The sequence below is a fragment of the Pyxicephalus adspersus genome, chromosome 4 (assembly GCF_032062135.1).
Source record: "Pyxicephalus adspersus chromosome 4, UCB_Pads_2.0, whole genome shotgun sequence".
In the NCBI taxonomy this organism is placed as follows: Eukaryota; Metazoa; Chordata; class Amphibia; order Anura; family Pyxicephalidae; genus Pyxicephalus; species Pyxicephalus adspersus.
The window spans coordinates 61905393-61917720 of NC_092861.1; the positions used below are offsets into that span (position 1 = coordinate 61905393).

General features: G+C 34.1%; 1 protein-coding gene across 1 annotated transcript in view; it reads right to left on the reverse strand.

The window, feature by feature from the left end:
* Positions 1 to 12328, reverse strand: part of CSMD1 (CUB and Sushi multiple domains 1) — an 819458-nt gene that overhangs the window by 179382 nt on the left and 627748 nt on the right. Inside the window, exons 22-23 of the mRNA XM_072408428.1 lie at positions 10873 to 11042; positions 7978 to 8134 (exon numbers count right to left, since the gene is read on the reverse strand). Of these exons, the coding sequence (XP_072264529.1) occupies positions 7978 to 8134; positions 10873 to 11042 (327 nt within the window). The remainder of the gene's footprint in view (positions 1 to 7977; positions 8135 to 10872; positions 11043 to 12328) is intronic.

The window sequence follows — 12328 nt, forward strand, 5'->3', positions numbered from 1 at the left end:
GAGAGTCCATAAAGTTACACCATATTATAATAATACCTTTTAAACAAAACAATAGGAATTTGTTTTATTACCTTTACATATAACCTCATTAATATCACTAAACAGTTCAAAACATAAACCCTTTGAATAACTGCACACGGATATTAGCAACGAACAGTAATTCATGTCCGTTTTGCATGTTTTGGATTTAATTCAATGTAGCAGTTACAGGTAGTAATAAAAATTGAAATATACAAAAAATTAACACAGTTTATTCCTTCATTTTTACTGTTTTGCTCTTGAAATAAATGACTCTTTGGGGAATTGCTGAGACTGTAATCTCTGCAGCTCTTTTCACTAAAAGGTAGATTTACTAAGGCATTCAAGATCGATTACTAGAAGCCTTTTTGGATCTGTTTAATGTGTGATTTTAACTCCAATGACATTAAAACTGCAGCAAACAAATTTACTGCAAAGTGTAGTCTACAAAGTTATTACATTTTTTCTTGAAATTAATTGTCTTGTTCTTCCTGATATAATTATATATATAGTCACATTTTACTTTGTGGGTAGAGAATAAATAAATGCAGAATAGTAAAGTAGCAGAGTTTTGTGTTTTTTTAGGTGATACCCTTTGTTGGCCTATTCTAGTTGGAATGCAAGTTTTCAGATTCAGTTTTGGTCCCTTCCTGATATTTTTAGACCTTTGACAAGGATGCATTTAACTTTAACTTCACATTTTGCATATTTGTTCCACAAAGTTTTCGTAAATTGGACTGAAGTCAATCGCAATGGGACAATCAACATTTGATTTGAATTAGGTTACAAAAGGCAGTCCTTGTGACAAACTCCCCAAAACATGATACTCTACTTTACTTTAGTCTAATGAGTATTTAGATTCTGGTGTCCGGTCCCCTTGAAAAGGTGAATATGCATGTATGTCTATGTCCACCCATGCCAAGTAACCCAAAAAATCCCCAGCAGTCTGTGCAGCTAGTCAGTGTAATGGTCAGTAATCCACCTGTGTGCACCAACAAAATGGGAGTAGCATGTCTTTACAGGTATTTATATGGGTGCTAAAACTGAAATGTATAAAAGTGTGTTCAGGATAATTGTAATTTTCATAATTTCTTCATTTTTTTTTTTTTATTATTCCTTATAGCTTTAATGAGTCGAGGTTTATAGGATGGTAAACAATCACATAGAAATAAAAATTAGGAAATGATCATCTAATTCTTGTAGTCTGCATTATTTTTTTTTTTTTTAAATTGTATGTTTATTGAAAAAGTAGTCTGCATTATTTAAAGGCAGGTCAAACAGAGCCTGGATAACCATACTTCCAAGGCTTTATGATATATCAGGTGGACCAAAGTAGGACAGGAAGCCAGGTAGGTCATTCAGATGGTGAAAAGCCATGGTTTTGTTGTCACAGAAGGTGGTCAGTTGAAAGGGGAAACCCATCATGTTGGTATATTAGTTGGTGCAGCAGGTTAGAAAAAGCATTTAGGGTGTCAGCATGTGTAGCATCATGATGCCTCAACTCCTCTGTAACTCCCTCCACTTCCTCAATCCCAAGGCCAGATCACATTTCAGATCAGCCGTCTTAGATCTGTATGTAGTTTCCATATGCTGGATTAGGTGCTCAAAGTCAGCCTTAGTGGGGAAAGCCCCCCACTGTGAACTAGCTATGCTGCATAGTGAGTGAGAGCATTAAGGTGAGCTCATCTGTGTCACAGAGGGATCTGTAGCCTCTGTCTCGTCCTGTGGTGCCGTGGATGGAGCCATCTTGGATACTTTCTGCCTCTTAGCTGCAGAGGAGCCTGTTTTTTGAGAACAAAGAGCCAATTGCTCTGGAATTCGGGCCACTGGTTGCAGTGCCAAGGTCTTTGTCCTACTGCCCACCTTTTTTTGAAGAGATGGAGGACTGGAGTGTGCCACTGATAAGATAAAGAGCCGGGTGGAATCAGGAGCTGAGAGAAAAAATGTCTAGTCAGCCATGCACCAAGCCACTTCCCCAATCCAAGGCTTTAAAAAACACAGAAGGGTGTTAGGTGAATGTCACATCCTCCCCTTCATGTATATACCCCATAGTGCTTTTCATACTGTTAAAAACAAAAAACTCTGTTGCTAGGTCTAAGAAATGTTCTCCAGGGCTCTAAAATTCTGTAACAACCTCCCAGGTTGCACAGAAGAAGTTTCGGATAAGAGGGAGACCTGCACCATATTAGGATAGGAGGTGAGTTGAATTATTAAACCTGCTCCCAGTTGGCTCTTCTCTTCATGCCCTTTTAAAACAAAATGGCACATTAAGGCTCCAAGATTAGACAACCATGGCCAAAATTGTAGTTTTAACTCTTTCAGTTAAAGTTTCACCCTTGCCTATTATATTCAAAACAAAAGGTTTTGCCAGAAATCTTTAGGAGAACGTATTGTTTTGATGGGGAAGGTGATTAAAAGTATAAATATCCCTTAAATATACTAATCAAAGTAACAGCATTCAAATATTTATTTCTAAAGCTGAAAATACTAAGTCCAAAACAGCTCTTGTAGCTTTAAAACACAAATGATTGCCAACCTTTTATCTGCCTTAACATTTATTTTATCCACAGTTCTGGCCTTAAAGCTGCACAATAAAATGGTGTGATGTAAAAAGATTAAGGATGTATTTGCCCTTGAATACCCTCATTAACAAGCAGGAATAAAGTTCCTAAATATTATAAAGGCAAGATGCAATATGTATTTAATGTCACTTCTAAGGTTAATCAAAGATTGCCATCAGTACAACCCAGCGGTATTACACTACAGACCCAAACAACAAGTTTCTCTACAAATTCTGCCTGCTGTTTGGAGGACAGTGGAAACAGGACAAGCTGTGAAGCTCCTAGGGCTACATCTTCCTCATTCATGAGAACAGCAGGAATCTCTGTGAGTCAGGTTTTAATTGAGAAGAATATGCCTCGATGGTACACTGATGGATTTCTAAAACCTCTTTTTGTCCTGTCAATGTGTATAAAAAGTTAATTTTACTTTTTTTTAATTATCTCAGACTAAAGAAAAGTGTATAGGGCAAAATAAATTAATAATACCTATACAATCAAAAAAAAATGACAACAAAAGGTTTATTGGCAAAAGCTTAAAATTTACAGCCATGATGCGGCAATAATATTTATTTATGACAATTACTGTTTTAGAGCAAGGTGAAATAAAATGGATGCAGGAAAAATAATAAAGTCAAGAAGATCTTTTCTGTCTGTGATGAGTTTTAGCTTTGTAAACCATTTTTTTTAAAAGTGCTTAATTTTAACTGGGCTGTGGCACTGCAAGGGCAAAATTCTGTTGAATTTTTTTTTTTTCTATGACTAAAGTTTTCTGCTCTAACAATTTCATATATATATATATAGTATAAGTATATATATATATCAACACAGCACATATCAGCATTACAATGCATTATATTTAGTAAATCACTACCAACATTAAAAAATACTTTTCCCCTGGTACCAGGCTAATTGGTCTAGATTACATTACATTACTGTAGTGCAAGTATGACTTACTTTTCTATTGGTTTGTTAAAATACAAAGTATAAAAAGAAAAACCTAACAGTGTTAAAAAACAAAAACAAAAAAGAAATCTTGAAAACTCAATTCCATCACCTCTTACCTGCCAGTTGCTAGTGTTCCTTGATATTTTTTAATTGATAAGGTACACATCTGCAATATTGGCAGCAATAAAAAGTCCACAACTTTAAGATATAGCTAAATGGCTGGAAAGGTAAAGATCCAGAGCTTGTTAACATTAATTTATCAGTGCACAGGCAGTGGTGAACAGTTGACACCTCCATAATACATTTAGTTTGCTTTGAGCATCACTCATCTAGAACATCCAACATTTTCCTGTAATTTAGGCAGTACTCACAAACAACCACCTGCCAATGGGATAGCATGCCACTGCTCACTATAAAAACCAGCAGAACCACGTAGTAAACAGCTTAGAATGATGCCGTTTGCTAGCGAGGATTCTCAGCTGAATTCATACAGCCTTGAATTGGAGGTGGTTACTCTCTCAACAAAAAAATGACACATGCCTAATCGATGTTTGATCAACCCAAATTTTTACCTATATTTGGGTTCAATATAGGAATCACAGTTAGAACATCAGGAGTTATAAACAGCTGTAGTTGCGAATTAAAAAAGAACTTAAGTAGGTGAAAGTAAATAAAATATTTACATATTTGTTTGTTCTTTCATTGCGAAAAGAAAACTGTTAATGTACATTCTCAAGTCTTAGTTAAAACACAGTATGTTTATGCATTTATAATATATGATAGGTTTAAACTGCTAATCAATAACTTTAACTGATCATTCCAGTATTATTATGAAGCCATCTGATGCATTTTGGGCCTTATGGTCCACATTGCAAGTTCCCACCCAGACATGGGGAAGAACCTGAAATGCATTGGTTTGCCTTTCCTACTGGTCAGCTGATTCGAAAAAACCAACAATATGAAGAAACGGACACCTTAGCCCTTTCTATGTAGGCTCTCAGGAGTCATATTTTCATTGGGTGTTGGTACTGTTAATAAGCTGATAATTCAGTTAAATTAGAATACTTAAAATGGAGATTTGCTCATTACTATTTCAAACTACATTTTGCCCATCTTCTGCCCCACAATGCCCCCTACCAGAACTTGTGGTTTCCTCTAGCCTACCTTTAAAATAATAGGAGGTAGTGAGGGAATGAAGCAATAGTTTTAAATGGTGTGAATGCTAATACAGGTATGGAAGCAGGGTGAGGTAGGGCACAGTGGTACAAATACATTTAAGGAAATAAAGAAACATGGTTGAAAGGTTTGAAAAAGAGTACAGAACTTGTAACTTTCACATTGTATTTAATGTGAAAAGGTCCATATAACACAGACAGAATATTAGCTGAAAATAATTGCAACGGCTGCCAGGCTACTATCTTTCCTTTAGCAGATATGTCCCTCATGTACTTATTGTATTATACAAAGAAAAAACAAGTAAATGGCTCAAACAGTTTTGCATTTGGAATTCTGAGGATTACATTTTTATACACTTCAAAGGATGGCATGTGGATACTTAGAACCATTGGATGCCAGCAGAACACCATGGAGACAGACATTCCTGCAGTGTATTCAGCAGTGTGCTTGAGCTCTTCATAAGCCCATGAGGACATGCAACCTTGCTAATTAAGTCAGTACACCTGTAACTGATAAATAAGCTTTGTGATTTTAGTACAAAGTCAAATCTGCACAATCTGAACTACACAGCAGAGAAAATATGTCCTGTTCAGTTTTTGAAAAATTCTGACATGTTTAATAAAAGCATAGATAATACAATACAATGTTCATGAAATAATAATTCCCCTGCTGCACCCTGTAGAATTGTAAACCAGTATTTGTACAATAAAATTGCAGTACATGTTGCATGTTGTATATGCTGTGCATGTACTGTTAGACAGTTTACAGTAATCTAGCATGGTGCTGTCTAATAGCTGCTAATATGGTACCTGTTTCTGGGGAATCTGTCCATCCCATGGATACTTCCTTTTCACTAATGTACTTATAACTTGGGAATCTGACTGTACCTGAACTATGTGCCTATAAGTGGAATTTGTCTTTTTTATATTTGCATTTTCATTTGTTGGTATTACTATCTTCATGCTGTTGATTATTGTATATTGGTAATACCTGCCTATTGCTGGTAATTGTTGCACATCATTGATATCTGTATAACATTCGTACTGGACACACTAATGTTAATAAGAACACACTAACTACAATTTGACTATGTCCCTAAAATTTGCTGCCTTACAGTTCCAAAATTGTGTGATCCTTCATGTCCATGAAGTTATACTTTTATTTTTTAATATGTCAGCACAGCTTCATTTACAAATTTTCTATAGCTATGAAAATTAATTAGAAAATTCAGTTGAAATCAGCTGCAGACAAAGTGCAAAGTGTGCTACTTCACACATCCTCCGCTCTGCCAAATGGGGCCCACAAAATCAGTTCATGGGGGGGGGGGGCAAGCCAGTTTTAAATAGAGGCCTACTGCGGGCTGGTTAAAATCATCATATCATAATGATATCACCATGATAACCTCAGCTCCTGAATTTTCAAGTCTCCACAAGTAAGACACATGTATATTAGAATTCTTAGGTGACAAAAAAGAATCACTAGTTTTAGTAGATTTTTTAAAATGGGACCAATATCACTGGTATGTATATGACATGATTAATTCAGGAAATGTTGGCTAAAGAAAAGTGGCCTTGCTTATTGCAAGCTATTTCAACTTGATTGGAAATCAAGTTGTAAAAATTAAAAAAAGTAACTAAATTCAGCTTTGATTAGTATTTTTTTTTACTAACCATATGCAATTACAAAAGAAACAGTAACTTTAAAACTATTTCACTTCTGTTAGCAGAAACTCTTTTTAAAAAAAATGTAACATGCATACATTTGCGAGTCAATGAATAGGAAAGTACATGACCAGCTACTGCAATATATATTCCAACACTTTAGTCCGTATTCCCTTTGTAGACAGTGAAGATTAGCACAGCAGGATGGTCCATGGGGAACAAAAAAATCTCCACTAAGGTGTTGCTACATTTTGCAAACTTCTACATGAATGAACTAAAATTCTTCTTTATATTTGTATTGCACAGCACTGCAATGGACCCTGTGGGTTTTTAAATGGATGTAGCAGTTGCGACAGACTCCATTAATATACTGTTATTTTCAGCTTTTTAAACTCTGGTTAGTTTTCTAAATCCATCCAGTTCGCCAGTTAAAAAATCTAAAAACTAGCAAAAGCTGAAGCAAACATTTTTGTGCATCCTATTTACTAAAGTTGTAGTTTTACCCACCATACTAAAATGGAATAAACAAACCAAAAGCAATTTGGTCATAGTAAAATAAAAAATACAAAAAAAAATTATTTTATTCTATAGAAATGTATATATCATTTCTCAATTGTTACGGTATTATCATATATTTTTAAAATTTACTGTGTTATTACAGTTTGGAAGCTTTTAGTCACAGTCATGATAAGATTAGGGTGACCCCAATAAGCAGTATAGCTTCAAATGGCATCCAGTAAAGGGAAGATGGCAGATAGGGGGAGATGCGGCAGAGTGTAAAATCAGAAAAAAGCACCTAAATATAAATAAAAAGTAGTAAGAATGACATTTGGGAAGACTCACTATTCAAATTACAGGATCTTACCCTGAAATTAAAGATTGCCTTGTCCATATACATACATCCATAGTGAGTTTTGCTCACAATCTAGATGCCCAATTTTTATATATATAAGTATTACCAACGCACTGGAAGGCATTTATTTTGTCCTAATAATGTGGTATCCTGGTCTCCACTGAATACTCATTTAATGTATTCTTTTTCTAGTATGACATTTTTTTATCTTTCAATCTGGCTGTCTACATTGACGCCGTCTTGTCTCTTGGTTCCTGCTTCTTTACACCTTCAATTTCTGGTCTGCTTTCTCTGCTGGTCCATGATTCCTTGTCTTAAAATTGCCTTGTTTCCTGGCTTTATTTATCTGCTTCTTACCTTTACCTTGACCTGATTGTTGACCTTTAATTGATAATGTACTTTTATCTCTTTTTGCCATTCATTCAATTTGATCTTTTTAAGTAACTTTTTCAGTAGGTAAGGGTCCCTATTCTTCCAAATGCCTGAACACAAAAACACAATCAACCCTAAAAGACAATTAATTTTTATTTGAAATTTCCAACATTTAGTTGAACTATGCAAACCCCAATGGATTGGGCATATTTAAATGTGACTATTATTGGAACCCCTAATATTGGTCACTATAATTGGTTTCGTATTAGTGAAAATGTAAAAAATAACAAAGTATCTCACTTGATGTAAGAGATATATTAAGTAAAACTTTTATGAAGAAGAAAAGGTCAATGATCATGAAGATTGTAAAAAATAGATTTGAGGTACTTACTGCTATAGGTAAGATGAAATCCAATGTCAGTGTCTGATCCATTTGTATTAAATTCTATCCATAAATGGTTTGAGGTACTGTTGAGTGCTACCCTTAACAGCTCATTTTTTGTAAAAGCACCAAGAAGTCTAGAAGAACTGTCTTTTCCATCATAAATCTAAAAGAGAGAGTAAATAATAAAAAAAAGAGAAAAACAAATAAAAAACTATTTCTAAAATTGTGTTAACTTCAAGTACTCTTATAGCAGCTGCAAGATTAATTGTGTTATCAAGTGCTATTTTGGCAGGTAAGATGAGTGATCCAAACATTTCACTTGCTGTCAGGACTTGTACAATCAATTATGTTTTCAAACATTTTCAAAACTCTTCTTCACCAAAAGAATTAATATTTATACCTGTACACCTCCTTTGAGATTTTATAACCTCAGGCTTTTTGATAATCTACTTATGCAGCCTCGGAAAAAAAATGGATTGGTGACATTTCAGTAGAGTGTGTCTTTTCTAAGATCATCAATGAGAGAGAAAAAGGAAACTGTCCACTCTGTTCTATTCTGTCGGCTTCCATTAAAAGGAAATTGGAGATTTGAAGCAAAGCTGTCATCTTGTATCTTTCCCAAATGTATGAGGTGACTTTTGGATTAAGGTAGAAGAAGTAAACTACTGTATAACAACTTAAAGAAAATATATACTAGCAGGTTGTGCTGCCCAAAAACCTTTAAATATTCCACTTACAAAACTATAGATTGAACACAGTTAAAGAGAAACACAAGGAACCTAAATAAATTGCATTCTGATTATGACCGAAAAACTAGGAACATTTGTATTGTATAATTGTAGTTTCTACAATAGATAAAGACACAAATAGTATTTTATATGATGTGAAAGATACATGAAAATACATGAAAATGTGTGAATATTCTTATCCTGTGTGGTAAAATTAACCTTATTAAATCACTCTGCATTCACTTTCCATTCATTGTGTTCCAAGAGTAAACAGACCACTCAAGTGTTAACTTTATATGTTAACTTTATATATATTGTAATTGTAATGATAGTTGTGTTTCCTACATTGGTGATTCACAGCCAGTTTAAGTAAAACAGAAAGGTGTGTCCAACTAAAAACAATTAACTCAGAAATTTAGATTTTGCTCCCAAGGGTAAAGTTTATGTAATTTTAAATGTTAAAGTAATAGTAAAACTCCAACCAAAGCATTTTTTATATTAGGGTAATGGTAAAACAACTAACATGTTCTAGAATATGAAATAACAGGATAATTTCTCTAAAGGTACATAGATAGCAACAATGATAGATTCCTGATCAGAAATGAAAAATAAAGAGAAAACAATGCTTACACTGTTAACAAATAAATTCTTAAGGATCCCCCTAATGTATAATTTTTACATCAAAAACCCTATTCTTACTTTATCTTAACACACGAAGGGTCAAAGTGTTAAGGACGTTTCTGACGTCAAAGATGCTACTTAGAGCTGGTTTGCGGCCCAACCAAAGGACTTTTTTTGAACGGTCTAGAAAAGCTGCAACTACGCTGTACCAAGTGCATCAGTCTCAGGGGGGAATATGTTAAATAATGGTGTTATTTCATAACTCTGAACAGTATACAATAGTACAGTATATATAGAGACAAATAGAGCACCTGTGAAAAGTCCTGAATAGATTTTAATGTGGGACCACCGTTTCTTAGGTTTAGTTACTGAGGTGGAACCAGTAGAGTTTGTTTGCATGGAAGCTCCAGCTTTCTCTGCTGGTTGTCTGCCCTGGGGCTGGTTTCACTGGGAATCTGCAAGAGCAGGGTAAGGCAGATTCACAAACCTGGGTCCCACATTTTTGCAGGGCCCACATGCCTATAAAGCACACCCAGGGATAAGCAGCAGTGGCTGTATGACTGTGCGATCCCGTCTCTCTGGATTTTTGACCTGTGTCGAGAGAAGCGTTGGTTTTGTAGCAAGCCTAGACCATTGCTTTAAGTTAGCCAGGAGGTTATATTTTGATTTAAAGGACTTTTGTTTTGTTGAAATTCCCCTGCGAGAGAAGAATATTTAGTTTTTTGTATTTTTTTGGACTTAACTTAAATAAATACGGACAGGAGTCCTAAGGAGACACTCTTGCCTGGAATTACTTCATTGCCAGTCTGTCATTTGAAGCTAATCCTCACAATACATAAAAACATTTTTGAGGGTAATCACATTAAATTAGGATATGTTTTGGAAGTGTTTTGAGATTTATATCAAGCTTGTTTTGTTGAATTGCATTATGAAAAGAGATCAAAATTGACTATATTTCATGTAGGGGTAAATCACTGTTTTCACAGTATGATTAAGTTCATCCGAAGATTCATTCATATTACATATGATGCAAAATTAATTGAGTTACACAGGAGACTTCCCCCTTCAGTAATGCATAACAGTAAATCAGTCTTTTCGCAATTTCTGTTTAACTATTGATGAAATTATATAATATGTAATTAGTGAATTACTTAATTACATTAAACTATAACTTGATATTTACTTGATCGATCTTTTGTTTCTTTATACATGACTGAATAGTTAAAACTTAGTGAATATTGTCTAATATTGTGAGACCTAAACACCCCATGTTTTGGAAAAAGATTCAAATGGCTTCAATAATGTAAACCTAATAAACCTGCTGTGGATGATCTTATCCATGTAAACCTGCCAATTTGCAAAGTTGAAAACTTAATAATACAAAACATTCTAATTCATGGGATAAAATTACAATACAAGCTTGATTTGAAAGTCTGTTTTAAATTTACTGTAAAATGTGTTGACCATTTCCTAATATAAATATTTAGCAAGTTCACGTATTCATTTAAAGCATATTATAACACAAATAAAGCATATATTATTTTTGATTTACCTTTAAAATATCACCATCATGTAGTTGGAAGTTTCTAGCTCTTAAGTGGATTCCCTTTCCTGGTTGAGTCTCTATTCTGTAAATACATTCATGATTGTTGTCATAGTTTGCTGGGAAATTTGGCGACAGGAGTGTTCCTTCATTTCCAGTGACTGTTGCTCCACATTCAGCTGAAGGCAATGGGTATATTTAAAACAAACGATTAAAAAAAAAATGGTGAATTCTAATTGTTCTTGATGTTTAAGATGTAACAATAAACACAAAAATGTTAAAATGTTAAAAAATGTTAAAAAATAAACAATAGAACGCTAATTATAAAATTGTCTAATAAAGTTTTCAAACCATTTCTTAAAAATAGAAAAAATTCTCGTCTAGAGATTTAGTAGAGGACTCATGAACATGGGCATGTAGTCAGCTCTGGGAAGATGTATCTAAAACAAGGTGCATGAGCCTCCCAAAGCAAAAAGAAATTCCACAAAATACCTTTCACTGTGCAATGTAGATCATTATTGCAAGTATATTGCTGCCATTAAAATTTTCGTATTGCCTGTAAAAGTCTTAAGAGCAAGTGGCAGACCAATGAACAAATACATAATGCTAAAACTAATTCATCCTTACTTTCTAGATCATCTATCATCTGGAAAGCTACCTCATTGAAAAACAATTTGAGACAGTAGTAACTCCTAGGCCACAGTTTTCTCCAGTTGTGACATGAAGCACTGAAATACTAGATTTGTTTCACTAGGATGTGTAGAAGGGCACATTAGTAATGCCTCTGCTTTGAAAGCTCCTGTTGTATGATCAATATGTAATCGATGAACAAATGTAATCGATCTGTGGTAATAATTCTTAAATCAAAAGGAAAATAGGCAGAGTAAAGAGAATATCTATTTAAAATTGCCTGGTCTCCACTGATATGTAAACAAATATACCATATTAGAAATGTCGGCATATTTAGGAAAGAGTAGGTATATAAGTATATATTATAAACACATTTCCTTATCCTTGACCTGTCCAAATAATGGTATGTAAACCCTAACAGTGAACTTCTTTGGTTCACTTTTGGTTTGCTACAGTTTTTGTTATATGCTTATTGCTATGCTCTGTGCCAATGGCAACTCTTATCAATTACAGTGTTTATTGAGGACTACAGCACCTATGGAATAAGAGAGAGGTGGTCATATAGTCCAAATCTGTTTATGGTATTCTGATACAGTATGGTCTCTGAGTCAGCATTGTCATCCTAGGACAGTAATTGTGTTACCTGTTGAATTACCATGTAAGTATAAAGGGAAATATATATGTGTGTATATATATATATATATATATATATATATATATGTGTGTGTGTGTGTGTGTATGAATGTGTTTGTATGTGTTCATCTGACGTCTGGCAAACTGGGTAAATGTCATTTCATTTACATTTACTTTATTATATTTCTATCAATATATTTTG